The 27466-nt window shown below is 44.9% G+C and overlaps 1 protein-coding gene and 1 pseudogene across 5 annotated transcripts in view; one reads left to right on the top strand and one right to left on the bottom strand.

The window, feature by feature from the left end:
* LOC148033179 (uncharacterized) overlaps window positions 1-27080 on the top strand; it is a 66721-nt gene extending 39641 nt beyond the window's left edge. The window contains exons 3-6 of one of the 5 annotated variants that reach the window (XM_087681054.1): window positions 18547-18672; window positions 18785-18925; window positions 26224-26295; window positions 26501-27080. In XM_087681054.1, coding sequence (XP_087537180.1) covers window positions 18547-18672; window positions 18785-18925; window positions 26224-26295; window positions 26501-26724 — 563 coding nt within the window. In that variant the 3' untranslated portion in view covers window positions 26725-27080. The remainder of the gene's footprint in view (window positions 1-18546; window positions 18673-18784; window positions 18926-26223; window positions 26296-26500) is intronic. The other 4 variants (XM_087681053.1, XM_087681052.1, XM_087681051.1 and 1 more) reach the window with 4 other exon arrangements.
* LOC148033180 (uncharacterized) lies at window positions 1595-15677 on the bottom strand (annotated as a pseudogene).
* Window positions 27081-27466: the final 386 nt, after the last annotated feature.

Below are 27466 nucleotides of genomic sequence, written 5' to 3'. Positions count from 1 at the left end.
GACAACGGAACAAGTCAGGCAGGCTAAAAAGGAGTCCAAGCGAGAGGCTGAAAGGAGAAGAAAAGAAGAGCAGGAGAAAAAAGAAAAACTAGAGGAAGAATGCAAAAAGGCCGAGGAGGAAAGGAAAAGAAGAGTCGCGGAGGAGGACGAGGAGTTAAGAAGAAAAGAGGAGGACCTGGCCGAAGCTACATGCCGGTCCATCGAGCAGCAGTGCAAGGCAGATGACCCAGAAGCCTGGAATCAGCCCAGGAAAGAGAGGCCTAGCTCCAGCATGCAGGCCCCAGAACCCGCGCTCCCCGCAGTTCCAGGAGGAAAAGGCAAAGCACCCCTGCATCCCATCCCCACCCTCATGGTACCCCCCGTTGAACCCACTACGCCCACCCCTAGCATCCCCACCAGCTTGGAAGTGTCCAACCTGGTGGCCTGGATGCAATACTTCATCAGCAAGGAAATGGCCCAAGGGAAAAGCATGGAAACTATGACCACAGGACCAAAAAGGCCAGCTGCAGATGCTGAATCAAGGCAGGATCAAAAGCACCCATGCATGGAGGCCTCAACTACCCCCACCCACACAGCCATGACGCCACCAACCGGTTACGACGAATACGTCGCTGAGCTGCTCTCCCAACTGGAGAGAGCGAAGGAGGAGAAAAGGATGGCTGTGGCTGAGTTGATGACAGAAAAAGAGTTAGTGGCGGCTTTCCAATTGGAAAAAACCCGCATCATCGCCATGCAGCAACGCCAAATATTCGAACTCAAGCAAGAGTTGAAAGCCAAAGATAATAAGGAAGAAAGTTACAAGCAGCGGCTGGAGGACGAAAATCAGGAACTTGTGCAAATGCAGAGGGAGTACAAGCTCCTCCTGATGCAATATAAGGAACTGGAGTCAAAGTATAAGGAACTGGAGTCAAAGACCGCTACCATTGGGCAGACGATGGAGGAGCTGAACGCCAAGGAAGAGGAGAGGAGCCAAGAGAGGGAGCAACAACAAAAGAAGATCGAGTTTGACCGATCAGCTGCGGCTCGGGAAGAAAGAACAAGACAACATGAGCAAAGAGCTCAGGGCCCAAGAGCAGAAGCTCGTAACCCTAGCTCAAAAGCAAGGGGAGAGCATGGAAGGAATGAGCAAAAGGGCAGAGGAATGGGCTACGCAGAACGAGGCATGGCTGAAGGCTCTGGCGCGGTGCCTCGCCTTGGTGGAGAAGGAAAAAATCTTGACAGAAAGCAAAGCGGACGCCATCCAGACAGCCTTCACTGGCCAACAACAAGCCTTCCTCAATACTCTGTTGGATACAACTCAACCAGAGGGAACGGAGCCGTTGGAGGTGGTAAAGAAGAAATCAAGCATTGCACGCAGAGCTCTGTACGCGGGGCTGCAGATGCCACCCCAACCTGCAGAGGTAAGGCTGGGCCTAGAAGAGCAGTGAAAGTATCTACTACTAGCCGGCCTAACCCCCCAGGAGGCAGATGCCCTCGGCTTTGAAGAAAGAGCACTACAAGAAAACCGGCAGGGGGAGGAAGTCGAATTCGAAATTGACATGAACAGATTCAGAGAAGATGTAATCCCGCAGCCCCCCTCGCCGCACGAACAAGATCAAAGCAACAATCCGACCCGCCCCTGGACAGACAGGCCATCCTTAAAGAGCGGCGGAAAAATCTGGTCGAAGAGGCCAGAAAACGGCTGCAGGCCAAGCCAGTCGTGCAGCCCTCCGCTCCCCTCCCACCGTGCCCCGAAGACCTACCAATGCAATTCCACGCAGAACTAGTGGTCTGGGAACGGCAAGAACTGGAAAAGGACCCTTTCTCTTTCAGTTTCCTTATGCCTGATAGCCTGAGAAGGGTCCTGCCGATCAAGGCGATGGAGGAGGTGATTGCGGTTGACAGCCGACTAGGCCAAAGATGGCTGGGGGACAGGGCCAGGACCCCCACCTTGTGGGGCACGGAAGAGGCCGAATTCTGGCAAGACAAAATATACGAGGTGCCACACACAGTAAGGGGCTACGACTGCCAACCCCTCTGGAGGAGGCAAATATGTAATACCAACATGCTCTCTTGGATGGCTTTTTGCAACACCCTACCCTACGAGTGGAACGACCCCACGTTTATGGCGTATCCCCGTAGGGTAGGTATGGATTTTGTCGCCACTCTCCATGGGAGGCACGACTTCCCCGTCATGTACAATGCCAACGCCACTTCCTTTGAGAATGCTCTACTTTTTGATCTAGGAAGCCTGCCCGCCTCCATGACGCGTTTCCTTGCTGAGTTCTCCTCCTGCCCAGATCTCACATTCATAACCACCTGTAATTACCTTAGGCTCCTTAAACTTCTACTTAAGCAAGATCCGGCACCACAAGAAAGTGGCTTGCCTCCCCTCTTTTTTGATCCTAACGCTATCGATAGTTGCGCTATGACCCGCTTAATGATGAGGGCTAGCCTACTACCTTCATTTTGTTTAGCGCTCCTAGAGGATATGAGTGACAGCCAATTCACTAGGTGCAATCACCCCTTCCTATCCACCACCTCTCTCCATGTCCGCATGAACCTGAAAGGGTACATGCAAAGCCATCAATTTTTACGCAAATCCATCCGTCCGCCCTCCCTCCTCATTCCGACGATGAGAACTAGACTTGGTTGTCCTGCTCCTCATGTAATACTATCCCGAAACGTATCCAAAAAAAAAAAAAAAAAAAACGCACGATCACTGCACCTAGGGGTCCTTAAGTTAGGCGTGTCCAGTGACCTTGGTCGGCTGGCTCCACTCCTAACCCCCTAGCCCTTTTTGATCCCCCACGTCACGCTTAGGGCACATCAACGGCAGGACACACCTAGGGAGGTAACACTCACCTATGGTTCGACTTGTCACCCTAAGCCACTGGCACTACCCCTCCTTAACACAAATGGGGTCCTCAAGTGTGGGACATCACCCGGGTTCGCCTGCGGTTAAGACCCACTTCCCCATTTCACTAGCACGAGCACATTGCACCAACACACTGAGGACTTCGCCCCCCTAGGTACAGCACCGCACCTTCCTCTTCAGATCCACCACAAACGCCCAATCACCAACATCGGAGGCCCTCGTCCACCCATGCAATCCACTGAGCTGCTTCGACGAACCTTGTTCTTGAGCTTCCACAAACTCCTGAGTCTACATGTGGCCCTCACCCTTCCACCCACACCAAAAGTGCCATGGACTGGCACCTGTCTAGGAGGGGGATAATGTTAACCCCAAGTCAAGATGGCGAAAGATGGAGAAAAAGCAAAGGAAGATGAAGAAAGAGCAAAGACACGCAAGCAGCCTCTAAAGATGAACCGGGGCAAAAAGCGCAACCTTAAAAGAAAAGGCACCTCAAAAAACTCAGAAAATCCTTGTAGAACAGTGCCAGGCTCTCTCCTGTGCCCATTGTAAAATATTAGACGGGTGTAGGCTAGTGGCACGGGGCTAAAAGAGGAAAATGGAAAAAAGACCTTGCCACAATGGCCGGCCATGTAAAAAAGGGATGGGTGCCCATGGGATTTTAGGGTTTGTATATATAAAGTTCAAAAAGTGAATAAGAGATCATTCTTTGGTGTGTGGCAAAAGAAGTCTTCTTCTTCTTCTCTCCTTCTCACCTTCTTGCTTGTGTGCGCTCTTGAGAGAGGGAGTGTGAGAGTATGAGAGAGTGAGTGCGTGTGAGAGTGAGGGATCAAGAGGGTGAAGCTCTTCACCGTCTCCTCTTCTTCTTCTTCTCTTCCCTCCTCTCTTCTTGAGCGCGTGGCTATGGAGGATGGAGTTTGGAGGTGGAGGAGGCTTGAGGATGCTTGAGCTAGCATCTAGGATCGTGGAGCTACCGGTGTGTGAAAAAGAGGAGGCAACTTATATTGGCACTAAGGTAAGCTCACTACACTCGTAGGATCGACGGCGCGTTGGCTAGGTGAGAGATAGCCATTAGAGCTCGTAGCTGTTACTGCATCCGTGAAGGTGGCAGGAAGAACTGTACCGAAAAGCCGTCCAAAGTCCTCCACTAACTGGCGGTACTCTACTGCCAGCTCGGGGAAAAGTAAGGTGACTGTATGTTTGAGAAATCTGTTATGGAGCGCAAATGTCTCCACTGTGAAGTTGTTCCTCAGAGAGGATGATGCACAAGGTGTTTGACTTGGGGGCACCTGCAGAATGCGTCGGCATCTAACCAGAGGTTTCCATTGCGCGTCCCTGTTGAGAACCTACCTATCATGCTGCAATGCTAACGGAGGGGGGGAGTTGCTGCAGGGGGAGGGAGCAACTGAGGGGGGGGATTGCTGTTTTTTTTAATTTTTTGATTTTTAATTTTTTTAAAGGCGGAGGCGACGGGTAGGGGGCGACGGGCACAAATGGGGATGATGGCCAAGGGGCGGGGGTGCGCATTGGTGGGGGATGATGGCGAGGGGGTGGAGTCGTGAGCTGCAGAAGGCTCTAGCGTGGACCATAGTAGGTCTAGGCAGGACCATGGTGACAGTAGGCGTGAGGTAGGCGACTGGTGCAGAAGCGTGATGGGCAGCAGTTGACGAGCGACTGCAACTGACGAATGGCTTCAGCGGGCAACCAGCGAATGGGACAACTTCAGGGTGCAACCAGTAGGCGGCAATTTGGTAGGCGCGATAGGCCACGGACTTGAACTGCCCGTTGACCCGCAATTTTTCTCCCCTTTTTTTTTTCAAAAATATTTGAGATTACTTTTGCCTCCTCTCCTCCAGGTGTTCGCGCGTGCAAGCACAGTGTGCAAATCTGTGCAGGTTTAGGCCCAAAAATTTGGGCTTTTCCCGAATCTGGGTATCTCAACGCAGAATTGGACAATGTGACTCAGAAATTGCAAAGTCGGTGCACATTTGCCCGGGAATTTTGGGGGCTTTTCACATTTTAGTGAAATTCTTTCAATTTCACTGAAATTAGTGCATGTAGGACTTGGAAAATTTGGGGATTTGTCCAGATTTGGTGCGAAGAAGATGGAATAGTGATATCTGTCTCAGAAATTGCAGGAATTTGTGACATTTTGTCCTCGACATTTGGGGCTTTTCATGTACATGCACAAATTGGGCTGAAATTTACCCAATTTCTCGACATTGATGTAGATTGGACCCGGTGCAATTTGGGGCTTTTGCTGTTTGGGCAAAATCCGTGCAGCATTTGGTCCGTTTATGTACATGCAGGTTGAATTCCATGCAATTTGGACATCAACACTTGGTAAAATTTGGGGGTTTTTGCTGAAACTGCTCTATTTTGGCAAAATTGGCTTGTTCTATGCATGATAGAGAAAATGCAGATGTGTGGTTGATGCTTTGAGCACAAAAATTTTGGGCCTTTTGACCATTCGAGTCAAATTTTATGCCCGTGGGTACATGCAAACAGAAATTGCAACTAAAATTTGGGATTTCTCATGTAATGTGATGCATATGCCCTTGGAATAGCTGTAATTAGTTGGATAATGTTGTAGCACATGGTTTGGTGCTTCTGAAAATTTATTTACAGATCTGAAATTTGTGCTTCTACTTGGTCATTTATTGCTGGTTGGTACTTGTTTGTACCTTGGTCACTTGGGTGACAGTTTGGGTCTGCATTTGCTGGTTTTTTTGTCACATTTGGGCTGAAAATCATGGCTGGCAGCAATGACAGCAATAATCTGATGCACATAAAGAAGCTTGAAGGCGCACATAACTTTGCAGTTTGGCAAAAGCAGTGCTACAATATCCTGTTGCAAAAGAAGTAGGCAAAGCCGATCAAAACCAAAGGGGCAAAGCCCATGGACATGGAACAGGACGATTGGGATGAGTTAAATGAGCTTGCACGCTTAACCATAGAGCTATTGATTTCTAATGCCTTGCTGTTCAACATTGAAGTTTGGATTCTGCATATGCTATATGGACTAGACTGGAAGAACTGTATGCACAGAAGAGTGCTGCAAGCAAAGTGTACTATCTGAAAAAGCTTATAGATTTGCATATGAAAGAGGGTATAACAATGTCTACTCACTTGAGTGAGTTTAACTCCATTTTCAGCCAGCTGGTTGTCTTGAAGTTCATGATTGATGAGGAATTTAAGGCTACTTTCTTGCTTTGCACTCTACCAGAGAGTTGGGATACATTCATGACTGCTATGAGCAATTCTAATATAATCTTTTTATATGCTGATGTAGAGAGTGCTCTACTTATGGAAGAGATGAATTGGTAGAACAATACATCCAGTAAGTCTTCCAGTGCTTTGCATACTAGGGGCAGATCACAGCAAAAGGGAAAATATGATAGCAAGGGATGCAGTAAATCATGTGGCAAAGATGTCAAATGTCATCATTGTGGCAAGAAGGGTCACTTTAAACGTGATTGCTACAAATGGAAGAAAGAGAAAGGAAAAGGCAAAAAGACAGATGATAGCAAGGAAGAGAAGAAGGAGAGTCAGCCTAAGAAGAGCAGTGTAAAAATTGAAGAGGTGAATGTAGTCACTCATGACAGTGACAGTGGGAGTGACGTACTCTTTGTCTCTTCACACTTTGGTGCACATGCTTTACTTGTAGATACAGATGATGACATGCATACTTGGATTTTTGATTCAGGTGCTTCATTTCATGTTACATCGTGAGTGGTTCTCCGCCTATACAGGGGGCGGCATGGTGTTGTCCATCTTAGGGACAACTATGCATGTGAGATTGCAAGTATTGGCAGTGTGCAATTACAGTTTTAGCATGGCTCTGTCTTTACACTTCAGCATGCACGGCATGTACCTCAGCTCAAGAAGAGCTTGATTAGCACAGGGTAGCTAGATGATGATGGTTTTCATACTACCTTTGGTGATGGAAAATGAAAGATTTGTAAGGGATCTAGGGTTATTGCTAGAGGTTGCAAGAGTGATACTTTGTATCCACTTCATGTATCTAGTGTGCGTGGCCATATTGTTACTGTGATCGAGCAGCCAAGCGTTTCTTTGTGGCATGGCCAGTTGGGACACATGAGTCAAATTGGAATGAAAGTGCTTTCTCATTTGGGTTACTTGTCTTGTCTTCGTTATGCTGATTTTGAGTACTGTGATCATTGTATTTATGGCAAACATACACAGATGTCTCATAAAAAGTCTCTTTCTTTGAAATATTCTTCTCTAGAGTTAGTACATTCGGATGTATGTCAAATGCCAAGATTATCTTTAGGGGGAAAGAAATATTTTTTCACCTTTGTCAATGATGCTACACGGAAAGTATGGGTTTACCCTATTCGTAGCAAGGATGAAGTACTTGACAAGTTTAAAAACTTCTTGGCATTGGCTGAAAATCAGACAGATAAGACACTTAAGTGTCTTCACTCTGATAATAGTGGGGAATATGTATCCAAGGCCTTTCAGGCATTTTGTGATAGCAAAGGGATAAAGAGGGAGCTCATGCCCCTCATAATCCGCCCCAAAATGAAGTTGTAGAGCGTATGAATTGGACCATATAGGATAAGGTCCGTACGATGCTGTCTCATGCTGCATTACCCCATGGTTTTTGGGCAAAGGCTGTTATGACAGCCGTTCACTTAATTAATCGGTCACCAAACTGGTCTTTGGGGGGTTGGGGAGGGGGGGGGGGGGGGGGGGGAGTTTTCCAAGAAGCGTGGTCGGGCAAGCCACCTTGATATGCTCACTTGAAAGTGTTTGGCTGTGAGGTTTTTATGCACATTCGTAAAGAAAAACGCAGCAAACTTGAGTCAAAGTCCTGTAAATACATTTTCCTAGGATATGGTGATAAGGGTGAAATGGGGTATAAATTATGGGATCCCGAGAAAAGGAAAGTAGTACGCAGCAATGACGTTATCTTCCATGAAGATCGCATGCACAAACAGCTTGAAAAGACTGAGAAGGTTGGTAGGGTTGTATTCCTGGAAGAAATACCTTTTGGATAGCAAAATGTGCCCGGTGTACAATAGCAAATACTTGCTGTAAATGAACCTGTAAATGCAGGAAATGATCAGCCAGCTATTGCCCATGATAATGAGCCACTACATGTGCAAGAACAACCAGGACAACAAGCTGTTAACGCTGATTTGCAAGCTGAAATGCAAGGACAGCATGCTGAAAATGGAAATTTGCAAGAACAGCCAGCAAACAATGACCATTGGGTTAGGAGATCGTCTAGGGCTACTAGACAACCTAACAAATTTGTTCCTGGTGCAAACAATGTGGCTGATTATGTCATGTTGACAGACTGTGGTGAACCGTCTTGCTTCAAGGAAGCAATGGGCAGACAAGACAGCAAGAAATGGTATAAAGCCATGTTGTCAGAGATGGAATCTCTTGAGAAAAATGGCACTTGGGACTTCGGGCAGTTGCCTAAGGGGTAGAAAACACTTCCAGATTGGTTGCAAAGGGATACAAGCAGGAGCATGGAATTGACTTTGATGAGATTTTCTCTCCTGTAGTCAAGATGACTACATTGAGAATCATTTTGGGCTTGGTTGCAGTTGAGGATATGGAGCTTATACAGATGGATGTAAAGACTGCATTTTTACATGGTGATCTGCAAGAGGACATATATATGTAGCAGCCTGAAGGGTTTGTTGAACAAGGGAAAGAAAAGATGGTATGTAAACTCAAAAGGAGTTTGTATGGGCTGAAACAAGCACCAAGAGAATGATATCATAAGTTTGATACATTCATGCAGTCCCAAGGCTTTCATAGAAGTCAAGTGGATCATTGCTTGTACACCAAGAAGGCAGCAGATGACAACATGATTATCTTGGTTTTGTATGTTGATGACATGTTGATTGCTGGCAAGGATACTCATGCCTTGGACTCACTGAAGCAAAGTCTTCATGGCAGCTTTGACATGAAGGGTCTTGGTGATGCAAATCACATTCTTGGCATGCGAATACTCAGAGATAGATCGAAAGGCTTACTCTATCTATCTCAGTAGGAGTATATCTCCAAGGTTTTGCAGTGTTTCAATATGGAAGGGGGGGGGGGGGGGGAAACAATTGCGATTCCATTGCCTCCATATGTGAAACTCAATAGAGGACAGCCCTACATCTTATGATGAGAAGGCTTAAATGACCAAGATACCATATGCTTCACCTGTTGGCAGTTTGATGTATGCTATGGTTGCTACACGTCCTGGCATTGCCTTTGTAGTGGGAGTGGTTAGCAGATATATGGCAACCCCTGGCAAGAAGCATTGGGATGTAGTGAAAGGTATTATGAGATACCTCAAAGGCACAAAGGAGTTGTGAATCTGCTTTGGAAAGCAGAAGACCTGTTGGCAGTTTGATGTATGCTATGGTTGCTACACGTCCTGGCATTGCCTTTGTAGTGGGAGTGGTTAGCAGATATATGGCAACCCCTGGCAAGAAGCATTGGGATGTAGTGAAAGGTATTATGAGATACCTCAAAGGCACAAAGGAGTTGTGAATCTGCTTTGGAAAGCAGAAGACATCTGTTGTTGGCTTTACAAATGCAAACTATGTTGGTCATGCGGACTGCAGGAAGTCCACTTTTGGGTATGTGTTTACTTTCATAGGAGGAGCAGTCTCTTGGATCTCCAGGCTGCAAAAGTGTGTTGCATTGTCTACTACAGAGGCAGAGTATGTGGCTGCCACTGAGGCATGCAAGGAGGCTTTATGGCTTTCATGTCTGGTAGGAGAGCTTGGCATCTCAGAGTTACCTGTTGTCCATTGTGTTAGTCAGAGTGCTAATGCTAGCATGGAGTCTTGTGTTTCATGCAAAGACAAAGCACATACAGGTGAAGTACCACTTCATTAGAGATGTACTTGACAGCAAGAGCATTGAGCTTGTCAAAGTGCATACAGATGATAATCCTGCAGAGTTCTCACGAAGGGTCTTCCAACAGAGCGGTTTGCTCATTGCCGACAAATGATGGGAGTTGGATAGATATATGTATTTCAGCTTTGTACATACCTAGACTTAGCTGATTCTTTTCTCCACTTCAAGCACATTGCCTTTAGGTGGGAGGTTGTTGGGAATTAAGACCCCCGTGCCTTTTAATGTGCTCGGGTGTGAACACACCCTTAGCACTTGTACTTACACATATATATCTATCTAAAAACCTAAAGGTACACTCTCATCATTGTACCTATAAACGTGCTCACTCTCTACTCTGCTCTATCTCACTCTCTCTGTCTCTCACTGCGTGTAACGATTGACTGTCTCGATCTCCGTGCCTAACCCGTCACTACATAGAGACATTGTAATACTTGACTTGTCTTGCAATTTTGAACAACTTGTGCAGAATTGCATAAAAGATGAAATGACGTGTGCAACACTTATAGGTAAACAACGGAGCCCAAAACAGCCTGTGCAGAATTTGTCAACCTCTTCGTGCACTATTGGCAGTGTTGGCTGGAGACTTCCTCTTGCTCTTATACTTGTTGTTGGACCTGCAAGGAGAATGGAGATTGCACACACCCACCGCCGCCGCCGCCGCCGCCGCCCCCCCCCCCCCCCCCCAAACAACAACAACAACACACACACACATAAGATGCTATGTTGCCTCCAACAGCTCTCTTATGAGCAACACACTATTGTCTTATCACTCAAAAGAATAAAGAATGAGTGTGTACATATATAGTTAGGGTTAATGAGTGAGATGGGCAACCGGCCACATCTACCTTTCCCTAACAAGATAGAGTGTCACTGTTTATAGAGAGATGAGAGATGGTGTAGCCAACATAGGAAAAGCTCTTGAATTAATAAGAGTTCCATCCCGCCATGGAGTGAAGAGCCCAACAACTATCCTTATTTGGTGAATGATATTTGACTCATAATAGCACACAGCTTTTTTGTTATACCTCTATGTTGCATGCTGCAAAGGCTTCTTTTGTTATCAAGCCATCCCTGTAGTTGCAATGACGCAACCGGCCACATCTACCTTTCCCTAACAAGATAGAGTGTCACTGTTTATAGATAGATGAGAGATGGTGTAGCCAACATAGTAAAAGCTCTTGAATTAATAAGAGTTCCATCTTGCCATGGAGTGAAGAGCCCAACAACTATCCTCATTTGGTAAATGATATTTGACTCATAATAGCACACAGCTTTTTTGTTATACCTCTATGTTGCATGCTGCAAAGGCTTCTTTTGTTATCAAGCCAACCCTGTAGTTGCAATGACCCTTGTTGTGGGTAAAGGCGTCTCCGCCTAGCCGCCCATATATTACTACGGTGACAGTCACCGCCACTGCACACTGCAGGTGGCGGTTGCTCGTCACCGTCACTTTATTCTTTATTCTTTTAGTGACAGCTTGAATAAAGGAAGGCCCGGTCACACAGTGTGACTGTTGGAGTTCCCATTTCTTGTTTCTCTCCTTCTTGCTCTTGCTCTCCTGCCATAGCTCTCGCGTGCAAGCTTCGATCCTTCTCACCTTTCAACTGGTATTAGAGCTCGGCTTTCCGACTCTTGAGCTTGGCTCGTGGCATTCTCAGCTTCCTATTGACTCCCCACTCGCATTGGGTCTCCTTCCCGGCAGCCATAGCTCATTCTCTTGAGTTTCCGTCACTCCCCGGCTTCCCGAGCTTTTTCCCGGCCTATTGAGGTACCATCAGGGCATTGACATTGAGGTATTGCTTCATTATTTCAGAGTTTTATTTCAGTCCACAGGTCTAGGTAAACAAGGCAGCCACCATTGAAGCTTCCAATCTTCATATCTCCTTGCCACTGGTTGTGTGTTGGAGTGCGCGGGTAGCGGAAGCGTGAAGATTTGCAGCAGAGGAAGTGAGCAGGTGAGTGAGAGTGAGAGTAATAGTGACGAATCGATTTGGGTATACCAACAATGTGTTGGTACACAAAGAATAAAATGTATTTATACTTAGGGCCCGTAAGGGTGCATTCACATGTACAACATAATACACGTAAAATACACAGAGGTGAATAAAGGACCTTTACATCCCAACAACCTCCCACTTAAAGGTCCGGAGTGAACCTTTAACCAACTCCCACTAGTCGTATGCAATGCTCATGCTGAGCCTTGCCTAGACTTTTAGTGAGAACATCTGCAGGGTTGTCTTGTGTTTTGATCTTGGTCAATGTGATTAGACCATCCTCCAGAATCTGTCTGATAAAGTGATATCGCACATCAATATGCTTTGTGCGTGAATGATACATGGCATTTTTAGCCAGATACACAGCACTCTGGCTATCAAATCCCAACACTGGAGTACTCATAAACATGCCAAGATCCTCTGCAAGTCTGCTCAACCATATAGCTTCCTTAGAAGCTTCAGTAGCTGATATGTATTCAGCTTCAATAGTACTCAGTGCTACGATGTTCTGCAACCTGGAGCACCAAGAGACGGCCCCTCCAGCAACTATAAAGACATACCCGCTAGTGGACCTGCGAGTGTCTAAGTCACCTGCCATGTCTGCATCACAATAACCCTGCAGAATAAGTGCACCCTGCCCATAGCAAATACACTTTCTTTGTGTACCCTTCAGATATCTAAGAATACACTTGACAGCCTCCCAATGTGGTTTGCCAGGATTTGACATAAACCTGCTGACAACTCCCACTGCATGAGCAATGTCTGGACGAGTAGCCACCATAGCATACATAAGAGAGCCACAAGCTGATGCATAAGGGACTCCCTTCATAGCATTGGCTTCCATGTCATCTTTTGGGCTGTTGGCTTTACTAAGCTTAAGGTATGGAGATAAGGGTACTCCAAGAGGCTTAGCTTCAGCCATGTTAAATCTGTCCAGTACCTTTTCAATGTACTTTTCTTGAGATAAGAACAACAATTTCTGCGTTCTATCCCTATGAATCCTCATGCCCAATATATGCTCTGCATTCCCCAAATCTTTCATGGAAAAAGCTGATTTCAGCTGATCTTTGAGAGCATCCAAGCTAGTCTTTCTCTTCCCAGCTAGCAACATATCATCCACATACAAAACAAGTATGATAGGGCTGCCATTTGTATCCTTTTTCATATACAAACAATGATCTGCATGGCTGCGTGTAAACCCATGTGAGAGCATAAAAGTGTCAAACTTTTTGTACCACTGCCGTGGTGCTTGTTTCAGCCCATATAAGCTGCGTTTTAGTTTACACACCAACTGCTCTTTTCCAGGAACTACAAAACCCTCGGGCTGTTTCATGTAGATCTCCTCATCAATGTCACCATGCAGAAAAAGCTGTTTTCACATCCATTTGGTACAGCTCTAAATCCAATACAGCAGTGAGAGCAAAAAGCACACGTAGTGTGGTCATCTTCACGACAGGTGAGAAGACCTCCTAGAAGTCAATCCCTTTCTTCTGTGCATATCCTTTGGCAACCAATCTTGCCTTGTACTTGGGTTTCCCATCAACTATCTTTACTTTGTAAACCCATTTGTTTGGAAGAGGCTTTCTTCCTTTGGGCAACGACACAAGATCCCAAGTATCATTAGCATACAGAGATTTAATCTCTTCCTGCATAGCTAGCTCCCACTTATTGCTGAATTTGCATGACTTAGCCTCTTTATATGTTAGAGGCTCACCCTCATCAGTAAGCATCACATAATGCAAAGAGGGGTCATACCTATGTGGCTGCCTTCTTAGGCGTGCAGACCTGCGTACCCAATGATCTACATTCTCAGGAATCGGATCTACATCTGGAGGCATGTTATTTTCAGCATTTATTGGCTGCTGTAAGCCATTTTCAGCATGCTGTTCATGCTGTACAGCACCTTCATTTTCATTTCCAGCACCTGCATTTTCATAATCAGCAAGTCTATCTTGCTGTCCATGACCTCCTTGTGCTTCTATTTGCTGTCCATCATCATCTGGCTCAAAGATAACCGGCTGATTATCAGTTTCAGCCTGTGGTACAGCACCATGGGGCTCATCATTTGAAGTAATAGGTGGCTGTGAATTCTGAAATTTGACCTTTTTCATGTCTTCATCAGAGGCTAAAGTACTTTTCAGCAACTTTGCCTCATTAAACACAACATTACGGCTGCGAACAATTTTCTTGGACTGAGGAAGCCACACTCTATAGCCAAATTCACCCTCATCACCATAGCCCATGAAAATGCCTTTGGTGGATTTCGGGTCAAGTTTATTCCTCAGCTCATTTCTAACATGCACAAAAGCATCACAGCCAAATATTCGTAAATGGTCATATGAGGCCGGTTTGCCAGACCAAACCTCCTCAGGGATGCCATTATTTAAGGACCTATTTGGAGAGCGGTTGCAAATGTGAACCGCGGTTTTAAGTGCCTCTCCCCAAAATTCATGAGGGAGATTAGCAGTGGACAGCATGCACCGCACTCTCTCACATAGAGTCCTATTGTATCTTTCAGCCACACCATTTGAAGAAGGGCTGTAAGGGACTGTAAGCTCCCTCTTGATCCCATGCAAGTCACAAAAGGACTTAAATTCATTAGAGGTGAACTCACCCCCATTATCAGTTCTCAAGCATTTCAACTTTCTACCTGTCTGAGTGGTCACGAATGCATGAAAAGTTTTAAAAACAGCAAACACTTCACTTTTCTTTTTCAACAAATAAACCCAAATCTTCCTGGAAAAATCATCAATAAAAGAGGCAAAGTATAAAGCACCACCCAACGATTTCAAAGGCATGCTACATACATTAGAATGCACTAAGTCCAAGACATTTGACTTACGGGAGACACCAGAGTAAAAGGAATTTTTCATTTGCTTTCCAAACTGACAGTCATTACAAAAATCAAGCTTAGAGCCTTTTCCATCAACCCTCTTCAAAGAGGTAAGAACATCAAGTCCTTTCTGGCTCATATGGCCTAATCTCTTATGCCATAACTCCAAATGACAGCCAATTTCAGCAACTGCAAGAAACTTGCCATTCAAAGCTTTACAGTGCAAACAATACAAAGTGCCCTTCTTGGTTCCTTTAGCAATCAGCATGGAACCCCTTTTTAATTTCCACAAACCACCACCAAACAGTGTGGTGTAACCATGCAAGTCAAGCTGTCCAATAGATAGTAAACTCTTCTTGATGCCAGGCACATATCTGACATCTTTCAACACAAGTTCTTGCCCATTATCCAAAGACAAGTGTATGGTGCCAATCCCATCAATGCTGCAAGCATGATTATTTCCAAGGTAAACCTTGCCATAACAGCCTGTATCAAAAGTAGCAAAGCACTCCAAGCATGGAGTCACATGGAAAGAGGCACCAGAGTCTACAATCCAAGTCTGAGTGACACCATCATCAACTGACAAAAGTGCATCAATCACATCAGCCTTGGTGATCTGCATATCCTGCATGTGACATACAAGGGCATCATAATCCATTGCACATAATACATCAGCCTCTGCATTTGAGAGCTCCTCTATGACAACATTGGAGGCCACATTGGCCTTTTCCTTGCCTTTACTTGCCTCAGATGCATTTGTCTTTTCCTCTTTCTTCTTTTTGTCTCCTGCATTCTTCTTTCTCTCTTGTTCCTTCTTGTAATACCTGCAATCAGGCTTATTGTGGCCCTTCCGACCACACTGATAGCATGTAACATCACTCTTTTCTTTTCCTTTGCTCTTGCTCCTGTTTCTCTGTCCAGCATTTGCATTTTTCTTTTCAGCCCTGCCTCTAACATTTTAAGCTGAGTTGCTGTCTTCTCCACTAGACTTACGTCTAATTTCTTCATTCAAGATCGAACCCCTCACACCATCATATGTGAGATTGGGGTTATTGCTGAGAGAAACAACCAAAGTCTCCCAAGAGTCAGGCAATGTCATGATCAAAAAGATCGCCCTCAACTTATCATCAAAATCCAAACTTGCATCCTTGAGCTGATTTAAAATGCCAGTAAATGCACTCAAGTGCTCAGCTGTAGGCTTGGACTCATCCAGCCGCATATTCACCAACTTGCGCATTAAATGCACCTGATTAACAGGTGTGGTGATCTCATAGGTAGTTTTCAACTTCTCCCATATTGCATGACCAGTGTCTAAACCCTTAATGTCTATCAAAATGTCATCAGTGACACCCATCTTTATATAAGCCACAGCCCTTTTATTGACTTTGGCCCAATCCGCCTCAGACATTTGTGCGGGTTTATCCATTTGCAAAGCATCCTCACAATCCTTTAAGAACAGTATGCCCTGCATACGATCTTTCCAAAGATCAAAGCTGTGACCATCAAATCGCTTGATTTCCATCAAACTTTTAATGTCAGAACTGGAAGAAGTTGCAGCCATTTTATCACAAGTACAAGTGTAAAAGCACTGAACTGCAAGAGCACAAGCTAAATCAGCAAATACACTGCTGTTCTTGCATAACCAGCAATAATCCTCTGCTGTTTTGACATAAACCATCCACTACACAGGCAAATAGTGCAGAAATTTATCAAATTCTGCACAGAATTCCAAATTTCCAGGTCCAAATGTGCGCAAATGTCAGCCAAACTGACTCAGCTGAGCAAAATTACATCAATACATGAAAAGCCCCAATTTTTATTGGTCCAATGCCAAGAAATTTTACTCGGATGAGCAAAATTCCAACAAATTTTGAAAAATCCCCAAATTAATTGAGGTTAAGGCGCACAATGTCTGCAATTTCTGACACAGATGTCACTGTCAAGCATAAACAACATCAAATCTGGGACAAGCCCCAAATTTCCAGGTTCAAATTTGCCCAAATCTGAGAACTGTGCTTGCGCGCGCGAACTCCTGTCAGTGGCAAAGGGGTTGCTTGCAGTAAACCTTAGAAAAATTTAAAAATTTCTGGAAGAAAAATGTGTCGAATCTGCAGCCGTTGACCTTGCGCTGCCCGTCAAATGCCACGCAGCCTTGCGCCTGCCCGTTAGATGCCACGCAGCCTTGCGTGAGCTGTCGTCTGCAGTCGTTGACTTGCGCTGCCCGTCAGATGCCACGCAGCCTTGCGCTGGCTGTCGCCTGGTCAGCGTGAGCTATCGCCTGACGATTTTTGACCTGCCGCCTGATGCCACGCAGCCTGTCGCTGTTGCCTGAAGCCACGCAGCCTGTCGCTTCAGTTTCGTGACCTGCCGCCTGCAAGGAACTGTCGCCTGTACTCCTGTGAGCTGTCGCCTGCAGTCGCCTGGTCAGGCACGACCTGTGTGAGCCCGCTGGTCAGAACACGACCACTCTTGTGAGCTGCCAGGTCAAAAACGACCTGTGTATCTCGTGCGAGCGAACACTGAAGATGTCTCACATGGACTCCGAGGAGCGCGAGCACCTTAACCTCAGCTCTGATACCAGTTGTTGGAGTGCGCGGGTAGCGGAAGCGTGAAGATTTGCAGCAGAGGAAGTGAGCAGGTGAGTGAGAGTGAGAGGAAGAGTGACGAATCGATTTGGGTGTACCAACAATGTGTTGGTACACAAAGAATAAAATGTATTTATACTTAGGGCCCGTAAGGGTGCATTCACATGTACAACATAATACACGTGTAAAATACACGGAGGTGAATAAAGGACCTTTACATCCCAACATTGTGGGCTGCTAGAGGCTTGTTCCAAGGCCTCTTTGGCTCATGATTGAGCCCTCCAACCTCTCCAGACCTGCCACGTGGACCAGCAGGAGCAGCAGCAACATTACGCAAATCTGCACCTGATTCTGGGCAGATCTCATTCAGCCACTTCAGCTCCAGCTTGGCATTGAGCACTTGTTCGGGCTCCATTTCAGGCCTTTTGCACATGTATTGATACTTGGCATTGATCCTTGGAGATTAGGCATTGGTTTGGTGGTTGAAAACAGTGTTTCAGGACTGTTATAAACAGTCTACAGACATTTGATGCTAATGCTACATTCACAGTTTATGCCTATGCTTGTTTGGGCCATATGTCTTTGAAGGGAATGACAATGCTTTCTGGTTTGCAGTACTTACAGTTTATGCCTATGCTTTCTGGGCCATATAATCTGAATGTAAATCATAGGCAGGTTTCTCAGCCCATGGGTGATGTCCAGAAACTGTGGAAAGTCCTTTGATGAGTGGCTACTCAAATTTCTACCATCAATTAGGAGTTGGTTGCCTGCCCTATGTGTCAATTGTGGACAACTATATTCAAAGATGTCGTTAGGGCCTACATCATCTCAGGTTAGTGATGCTATCTTAATCACTAGGAACACTGGTGAGGAGAGTTCTCCAACAGAAGATTCCAAACCCTTGTGCCATAGTTTGGAAGTAAAGAAATATGCTGCAAGTTTTGCCCTAGACTATCATATAGGGATGCAGTCCTATATAAAATGGTCATGTGAATCATGAAAAGGGAGGCTTCAGTAAGTCGCGATTGGATATAAATGTGGTATCACCACTCTAGGCAGTTGATTTAGAATCTCTGACTATTTAGTTGAGGATTCCACTGAGTAGGCTGGGGTCATTGGGGTCTCCATCGCTGCTGGGTAGGTAAAGGGTAATCCCCAGATCACACCTGCTACCACTGGTGGTGCATTGGGGTGTCTGCCTAGGTTAGCCTAATTCTCTGATGGATCACAATGACCCTTGTTAGAGTTTATGCTTAGCAATGCAAGTTTACCATGGTTTCACTTGTGGTGCAGGTTTGTTGTCATATTCTATTTCAGTCGCCAGATTCTTCATAGCTAGAGGCCCTTACATGTTTTTTTCCTCATTGATTTGTTTTGGAGCAGGGATGAGGATGCTTCAGTCATTAAATTTGAGTGGTACAGGAGTATCTGATTATTTTGTAGAGACATTAACTTATGGTCAACGATTGCAAGCATGGTTATTGCAAGAGAAAAGCTTAAGATGTGCCAGCTAAGCTCCTTCACTCCATTTGTACCATACTTTTGCTTAATATAGAAATTGGGTCTTTGAAAATTTAATTGTGTACTTGGGACAACATGGAATGTCGTGATTTTTCAACAGCAATTGGAACAGCATTACATGTTCTTGAAGAAATGCAAGTTCCAACAGAAAGCAGCTCCCAACAATGGCACTCTCCAGAGATAGTCTATTTGAGACTTCAACACACCAAGGTGTCAGAAGCTTCAATACCTTTTCTTTTGTGTAAGTGTCTCAATATCCTAGTATGTTTCCTTGTACATAGTCTATTTGAGACTTCAACACACCAAGGTGTCAGAAGCTTCAATACCTTTTCGTTTGTGTAAGTTTCTCAATATCTTAGTATGTTTCCTTGTAGACTATCGTCTATAGCAGTTATGCCTTGTTATTCCATTCAGTATATGTATACCCATCTATTATTTTTATAGCACACTGAGTAAGCATATTATTGAATTTATAGAGGCCTTAATAAACATGTAACACAGTATCAGCATAGTGGTTGCAAATATGACAGATAAGAATCTATTCATATGCCTTAACATTGAAAGTGCTATGGTAAAGTTGCATGGGGCTACAAGGTTACTTACGCTTCAAAATTTGGTTATGTTGCTCATTATGCATATCAGCTGTATAGAAGTAGCTTTACTAAATCTATTATTGGCAAATGCCTACTGTCTCCTTAGACTCGGGGTATATCTGTATGATATGATAATACTCATCCCATCATAACATGAACAAATTGGCAAAGAATAGAATGTTGCATGGACCGACACTTCCTAATTACAAGCGTTCACCAACCAAGAGTATCCAAACAGTTCATTTTCTCTCAGTGCAAAGTGTTCCAGAACTGTCTACAGTGCCATCACTGGAATGACTGGGTCGGCACCAGCTTTTTTGGCTAGGTCCTCAATGTGGCATGTCTTTTGGGTAGAATGTTTCTTTAGGAAGGCTGTGAAGTTCTTTATAAATTTGATATATTTTAGTGGATCAACTGAGTAAGATCATGGATTGGTTTTTGGGGGCCTATGTTAGGTAGCAGTTTGTAGATGATTTTTCAGCTGACTAGTTTACTTATAAATTATCTCGTTCCCATTCTGAGTTCATTCTCAACTTCTGTGTACAAATTGCAAAGGCACAACAAGAAATGGGTCTATGAATGATAAAATCTTCATATATTTCAGCCTGCATGCAGTGGATATCATCATCAAGTATCATGCCAGAATGAATATCCACCCATAAGAATGCATGATCAAAGAGTTGCATGCAGCAATCAACATTAATTGGATAACAATGATTCAGCTTCCAGTCTGTTATTACTGAGGGCATTATGACAGAAACTAAACTCCTTAAAAAGTGGGAAACTTTTCCCACTTATCCAATGCATCCAAATGGCAGATGGTGTTATATACCTAAGTAATTTTGGGAAATAGTCAGTGTGCAAACCCAAAGCCTAAAATATTAGAGTGGTAGGGTAAGAGAGGGATGTGCACAGTGGACAATATGGAGGGCATCAATGAAATGGGGAATGTTTACCAAGAAGGATATTAGGGATAAAATCTCATGGTCGGAAAGAGCATTCTGCAGTGTTCCATTTCACTGTAAACATGATCACCTTCAGATATGATGACTGAGGTGATGATCTTATGGACAGTGTGGAAGACGCTAATGAAACTAGGAATGCTTTCTCTGGAAATACTAGGGTTTACAAAGAAATCAGAGTGTGCATGACAATTCACAACTAACAAATGAACTTGAACAGTAGGGTTGAGAGAGAAGTACACAATAACTTGTAGTATAATGAATCAAATACAACCAGTGAGGTTAATGGAGCCAAAGGCTGCCCCCCAGCAACTGTCTGTGGGAGTGGGCTGAGGGATGGTTAGGGATGTCTCCTCCTCCACACAGATCCCCAATGCTGCAGACCGCCATCTCTTGATGCCGAGGATGAAGGATGAAGTCTCCAAGGATGAGGGAGTGCAATAGTGACTACAAATGCAGCACTCCTTCAGAAATGAGAGATTGGAAATAGCAGTTGCATAAACTCTAAAGTAGCCCATGAACTGGAGGAGAGGCAAAAACATGAAAGCAGCTGAAAAGGCAACCTCTTGCGAATGAAATTCCAAGCAACGACCAGCAGTTGACAGGCTGTGAATGATCGTGATGGCAGTGTAGAACAGGTGCTAAGCATACTGTTTACTGCTCTTCGTCATTAGTGACTGAAGAGGACATGCTGTTGTAGATGATGAAGAGCGATAAACAACTGTCACTGATGTTTCATCAGCAGGAAGGTGGAGAGACCAGCAGAAGTGGGTGTGCAATGATCAGTTGGAGGGCATGGAGATTGGCTGCTATCTAGTGATTGAAAGTGGGTAGTAACTATCATAGGACACGTTAGGGCTAGGATTAGTGATAATTTAGGAATGGTTTACACACTGACCCCCTTTATAGAGCGATAAAATGCAAAGTGAAGATAATTGAATAATGAAGAATAAATGAATGAAAATGTGCACCCTGTAGAGCAATAAAATGTAAAAATTGAAGTTAACTGAATAATGAATGAATAAATTATAGAAAAGGTGAAAATGATGAATGAATGCATACAAAATGCTCAAGGGAAGAGCTGTCTAACAGCTGGTGGCTCTCATGGGAGCAAGATGAGGGAGGTGGCAATGTGTGTTGTCCACCAGAGACAGATCCCAAGTGTTATAACCACCGGTCACTGATGAAGAAAAGTTCTGAAAATGGAAAAAGTGACCTGCTACAGATGATGATGACATTAGCAAGCTAGGGTAAAATGCAGCTTGTAGGAGTTGCTAGGTTGAAGGGCAATAGTTAAGACGACCATGGCAGAGGCTAAATGGAGAGAACATCAACTAGGGCAAAACGCCACCTGAGGAAGTCACCAAGCTGAAGGTGATAACTATGGATGGCCATTGCAGGATCTGATGGTGATGGGCAACAAGCTGGAGTGAAACACAAGTTGGTGGAATCACTAGATTGATGGGTGCTAGTTGCAAATTGCCACAATAGCAACTGGATGAGGTGCCTAATGGATGGAGGCTAGGAAGAGTTGGGGTAGCAACCTGTGGAGTCATCAGACTGATGGTTGCTAGTTGAGGATCACAGTGATAGCAATTAGATGGGGTGCATAATGCATGGAGGCTTGGAAGAATGAGGGTAACTTGCAGAACAAGGGATTCTAGCAACCTAGCACACTCTTTATTTATAGATGGGAAACCAACCAAAAATAGGGGAGTTTGCTTATGTGACAGTGAAAGACACTAAGTGAATTTGAGTTTTGAGGCTGTTTAATGAGCTAGTGAAGGTTTAATGTGCAATGCACCTTTTTTAGCTTAATAGTTTGTTCCCACATCTCTTGCATGTGGAGGAATGGATCACCAAAAGAATCATGTAGTAACCTCTGAATGGTTTTGGTAGATCATTGTGGAGGGCCCTCCCCTCCTAGCACTACTAACCTAGCACACTATTTATAGATGAGCAACCAACCAAAAATAGGGGAGTTTGCTTATGGGACACTAAAACACACCAAGTGAATTTGAGTTTCAGGGCTGTTTAATGAGCTTATGAAGGTTTAATGTGTAATGCACCTTTTTTAGCTTAATAGTCCATTCCCACATCTCTTGATGTGTGGAGGAATGGATCACCAAGAAACTCTTGTAGTAACCTCTGAATGGCTACTAAATCCCTTTGGAGGGTCCTCCCTCCTCCTAGCACTACTAATGAGCCAAGAGAGTTGCCTCTTGACAAATCCTACTCGACTCTCTCAAGACCTTTGCAATCCATCCATCCTATGCGCATTCCCTAGTCCATAGCCGCTTGATTTATCTCCTCATGCTCGTAGGTTGAGTCTGGGATACGGCAAAAGTGGGAATCTGGGATCGAAGCAAGTGCATCAAGTGTGAGGGTAACTGGGGCTTGATCTAATAAAGGAGTCATTGCCAACTACCTCACTTGCCCTCCTTGAATGTACCCCCACTCTCCCACATAGAGCATGTCCAGTCACTCTAAGAGTGCACCACTTGATTGCTTGCATTCCTCATGGAAGTCATCACATCTACAAAATGCTTGGTCCCTCCAAGCATTGAAGGCTACTGCTGCTAAGATAAAGGCATCCTGGGCCTCTTATTATTTGCCATGCCCTAGAAGTCCATGCCTAGGCTTTGTTGATGCTCTAAGGTCTATAGGTTATTGAAGCACCTCCTACAATCTAGGAGTCCACCTCTAGCAAGCCTAGCACAATCTCTATGTAGAAGCCCATGCGTGTGCGAATCTCTATGGGTGCATAGACATTAAGGAATCCTCAATGTCTAACCTGATCCATAGGATCCTTCTTGCCGCAATCATCCTATGTCCCCTTCACAAGCCAACAAGCTCGGTTCAATCGAAGTACGAATACCACAACTCCGAATGTAGGTGCTAATAGAGTATTGCCAATAGGTGTGTTAACCGTTTGGAAGTACCTTCCCCACCTTGCTAGCCTGGGAGGGGATAAGCTTATGCTTTTGTCGAAGTTAAACGTTCATCCATCTAGCGAGGATTAGGTGCAGCTCTTACCAAGACAATCACCTCTTGGGACCTCTCACCCTACTAACGTTCCATGATGCTAGGTGTAAGCTCCAAGAGGAAAATCTAGGGTTTGCGAAAGGACACCTACTCAGCGTGATTGAAGGCCAAGAAGGGGAGTTGTGTGACATGTGTTGGTGCTTAGCATCGGGCGTGGAGGGCAAAATCCACTTCCACATGGGGGTTCGTCGGCTAGGAGAGGGGGGGTGGTGATTGCTTCTTGAGCCATTACTAGCACCTATAAGAGTGAGGCTATGAAGCATGCCTCTAAAGTCTAGTAATATCAAGAAATCTAAGCAAACAGCCACTCAATCATGTCCAATGGTAGTCGTCACTGTGGTGAGGTATGGAAGAGGATCTTGAGGTGTGGAATCTCTACTCACAACCGCCAGTTAATGTCCATCACACATCTCAGCCATTGGTCCAAAAATGACCCCAACCCAGACTCTCCAAGCCACTACAAGACATGCTCAAACACTCGGTTCTTCAAGACCTCCACATGAGCCTTCTTCTAGCTGCCAAAGTTGGAAGTCTAGAGGAAGAAGGCATGGTTCGGCCCATCGTGGGGAGCCAATAGATGCACCTGTGCCCTACCACTTTGTGACTTACAAATCACGAAGATTCCTACCTCCAAAGGAAGTGATTTCACTCCACTTGACCTGCAACGTTCATGTAGGTCCAAGGGCCGTCGAGAAAGTACTCTTGTGGGAGAAGCTAAGCATGTCAGAAAAAACTGTGGCCTATTGTCAAGGTGGATGCGCTAGAAGAAGTTTGGAAGGGGCTGCTTGCACAAGGATGATATTGTTGTGTGAGGCTCGTTACTCTTTGTGGATGGAGGCTAAGGGAGGGGACTAGACAGGGAGCAGGGGTGGTGGCCAGAGGTGGGCTGGAGTTGGATGCTGGGTTTATATGGGTATGTATGGGTGGAAGGGGCGGTGCCGATGCTCGTGTGGTAGGGGGTGTTGCTGCTGCTGGGGCCCTCTCTGACGGGAAGCACTGTTGTGACGATTTGCCTATGTCTGAGGGTGCTAGGGCTATATGGCCTCTATGGCCTTGGTCGCCTCCCACCCAAGCATCATTGGACCCTTTATGAAACCATCATCCTCCACCTCTGCAGCTGCCTGCTGCATGGCCTTAGCCCCAAAGCATGTGCACTCTGAGGCCTTATACCCAAAGCCATGGCAACAAAGTTACTGCTCAGGCTGTCCTGTCACGATGATCTACTAGTTGAACATGTCTCAAATAAGGGAGGGGGGACTATGCCAAAGAGGCATGGTAGGCACTCAAAGTCCAGCACCAGCTGGTGGTACTTGATTTCCAATTCAGGGAAGAGGAGAGTGACTGGGTATTGAAGAAATCTGTTATGAAGTGCAAAACATTCAACTGTGCAGCCATCATACCATGCAACTTGATGCCTTTTGCGGAAAGGGGGTTGTCAACCAACTCCTGCGCCACATCCGTGGAGGTGAGTTGTACCATGAAGATGTCTTGCCCCATCAGCACCGCCTCTGCTATCCATGAGGTGCCAATGTGCAATGGCCTGGATGGATGTGCTCTATAACCCATTCAAAGATCACAATCTCCCTAGATGGAGTGCTCTACGACCTATCCAAAGATTACAATCTGCTCCAGTTGCTTCTCCATGGTGCAGATAGATTGGAGCTCACACTTCAGTGAGAACGACGTGCAAGGCATTTGATTGGGGGGGCGCCCTTAGAGTGCTCTGGCATCAGACCAAATAGGGGAATAGAGGAGGCAGCTGTTGTAAGCATGTATCAGCTGCGGGAGAGACAGGCTGGCGTGGGGCAGATGGATAGGCAGGGGTGCACCATGCTGCCACCAATTTTTGGGGGGAGGTATGTTGTGCAGGGAAAGGCAGGGGATGGCAGAAAATGCAGCACAGGGCATGTGAGTGTGGGTTGTGCGTGTTGGGTGGGATGGGGGAAGGAACGCGGGATGCATTGGGGGTAGGGGTAGTAGTGGAGGACGAGAGTGAGGCACAGGAGGGTGCCCCTAGTGGGCTGTACGGGAGGCTGGAAGGCAAGAGAAGCAGGCTGCACGATAAGGCTGGACAGTGCCAGCATTGGCAGGAAAGGAGGCGCATGCACAGCATGGGGGGTGCTGGCAGGGGGGATGGCTGAGGTGGCATGTGAGATGGTGTCAGCAGCAGCACTTGTCAGATCGCTCACACTCCTGTCATGTCTTCTCAAGAAATAAGCCAGGGCTGTTTGTATACCATACTTTGCCTTGGGAGGGCTGGAATTATCGCTTGCATAATGAGTGGAAACATAAGTACACCAAATCTCCAAGGTACCAAAAAACCCCTGCCCAAGAGGGTGGTCACACAGGGAAAAACCTTTCCTAGACAAGGGACAATTTACTGTGTCAATCAGTATGTGTAAACTTCAAGAGGAACAAGCAGAAGAGAAGCCAAGTGTAGGAGCTGAGAGCTGAGGCATGGCTAAGCTCACACATTGAAATGTGAATGCATAGTACAACCTAAGTTTTGTGTATTTTACCGATAACGTCGATTTTGGTCTACCAAAACACATTTCTACTACTTGTGCTGGCTTAACCCTAAAGTTGTAGTGGTAACAAATTTCCCTTCCAAAGAAGGCAGCTAAAATTTAATGTGTTAACTATGAGATCATTTCAAAAACAAGGGCACTCCACATTGGAGGCCTGATTTCAACAGTTTCGTAAGGCAGCTGTTGTGCGTGTGCATGCACAGGTGACATACACTGCAGCAAATTTTCATCAAATTGGGAAACAATCTGTGATAAGTATGAATTTATAATGTATATCAAACTAGGGCAAGACTTTGTGATAATCACATTTGTACACCAGGAAGGCCAGACTCCATCTAAGTTAGCACAGTAACTGTTTGTTAAAGGCATTGTCTGTATATTGCTCTCACCCGAGAAATGTTCCTATTACAGCCTTTTGTCAACTTCTGTTCTTGGATGTACGCAATACTGAAATCTCAGGAAGGTCTCTGAAGTGTCTTCAGGGTAAGTTCATATTGCAATATCAGGTTCAGTTGATCTGTTAAAAGGAGCAACCAAAATGTTGTAATTAATAATGTGCATGTGCTGTTGGCTCATATAGTAGACTAAGCTATTGAATTACAGCACTGCTGATATATACACACAGTTGATTCTTAGCATAAGGCATTTCTCAAGTTCAGTTCTCATGATTTGGGTTTCCAACTTGCAGCAAAGTACAGACTTATCTTACTCCCTAACAACGCAAAGGTTTTGGCTCGTTCGAACTCCTTCCTTTTAACCACTCTACGTGGTGGATGTGGTTGTTCATGTTTGGAAACTGATAGACCTGAGCTTCCTTGCAACTATCAGAAAAAATCTGCTAGGGATATTCAATGGGAGCAAAATGGTCTTGTGCTTCTTTTAAGGGAGGCAAGTAGGCTACATTACAGATAATACTAACCTCGATCATGTATTCTTCTATGGGAGTCAAATTTTCTATGTCACTGCTTCCATTGTGCATAGAAGAGAAGCCAATTATGTGACACCTTACAAGTAGTAAATTTTGGGCGAGTTAGGGTTCTATGTATTTTTAAAACCAATAAACATAATTCCCTAGTTTACTTTGGAGGGGCAGTAAGAAGTTTTACCCTTCCGTTAAATTTACCAAGCATATTTGGTTCCAAGTGCAAAGTGCTCTACTCTTGGTATCTATCATGCCATTGTCAATTCGCCAATGTAAAGTCTTCGTGTTCCATGTGACAATGTTTGTACTAGTTGCACTTTTTAATGCAACTTTCTTTGCTTGATTGAAGTCGTTATTTTACTTGTTTATATTTAAAGGATATCATTTATCATGCCTATGCTTCAAATGTTAAGTTTATTCAGGTATGAAGTTACTATTTTGCCAATAAAAAGTAAATTATTATGCAATGAAACCTTGTTAGGTACTAAAATCTGTTATCGCCAATAGAAGCCCTATGATTCTAGTTTGGACATATGCTTTTCAATTAATTCTAGTTTAGGAAAGTGATTAGTAACTTTTATAACTTTTATCAAGCATGCGGTTTTGATGGCTTTGTTTTGGGGCTTGTGTGTGTGTGTGTGTAACAACACACCCTTCCTAGGAGATGAGAATAGCACCTCCAAACCCATCGAGATAGGGATGCTCATAGACTCCTCATATGAGGGGTCACCT

This window comes from Lygodium microphyllum, chromosome 7, assembly GCF_053477565.2.
Source record: "Lygodium microphyllum isolate KBCC chromosome 7, Lygodium_microphyllum_v1.1.10, whole genome shotgun sequence".
NCBI classification, from domain to species: domain Eukaryota; kingdom Viridiplantae; phylum Streptophyta; class Polypodiopsida; order Schizaeales; family Lygodiaceae; genus Lygodium; species Lygodium microphyllum.
Note: the sequence above shows the minus strand (reverse complement) of the source record. Positions and strands in the feature narration are given on the sequence as shown.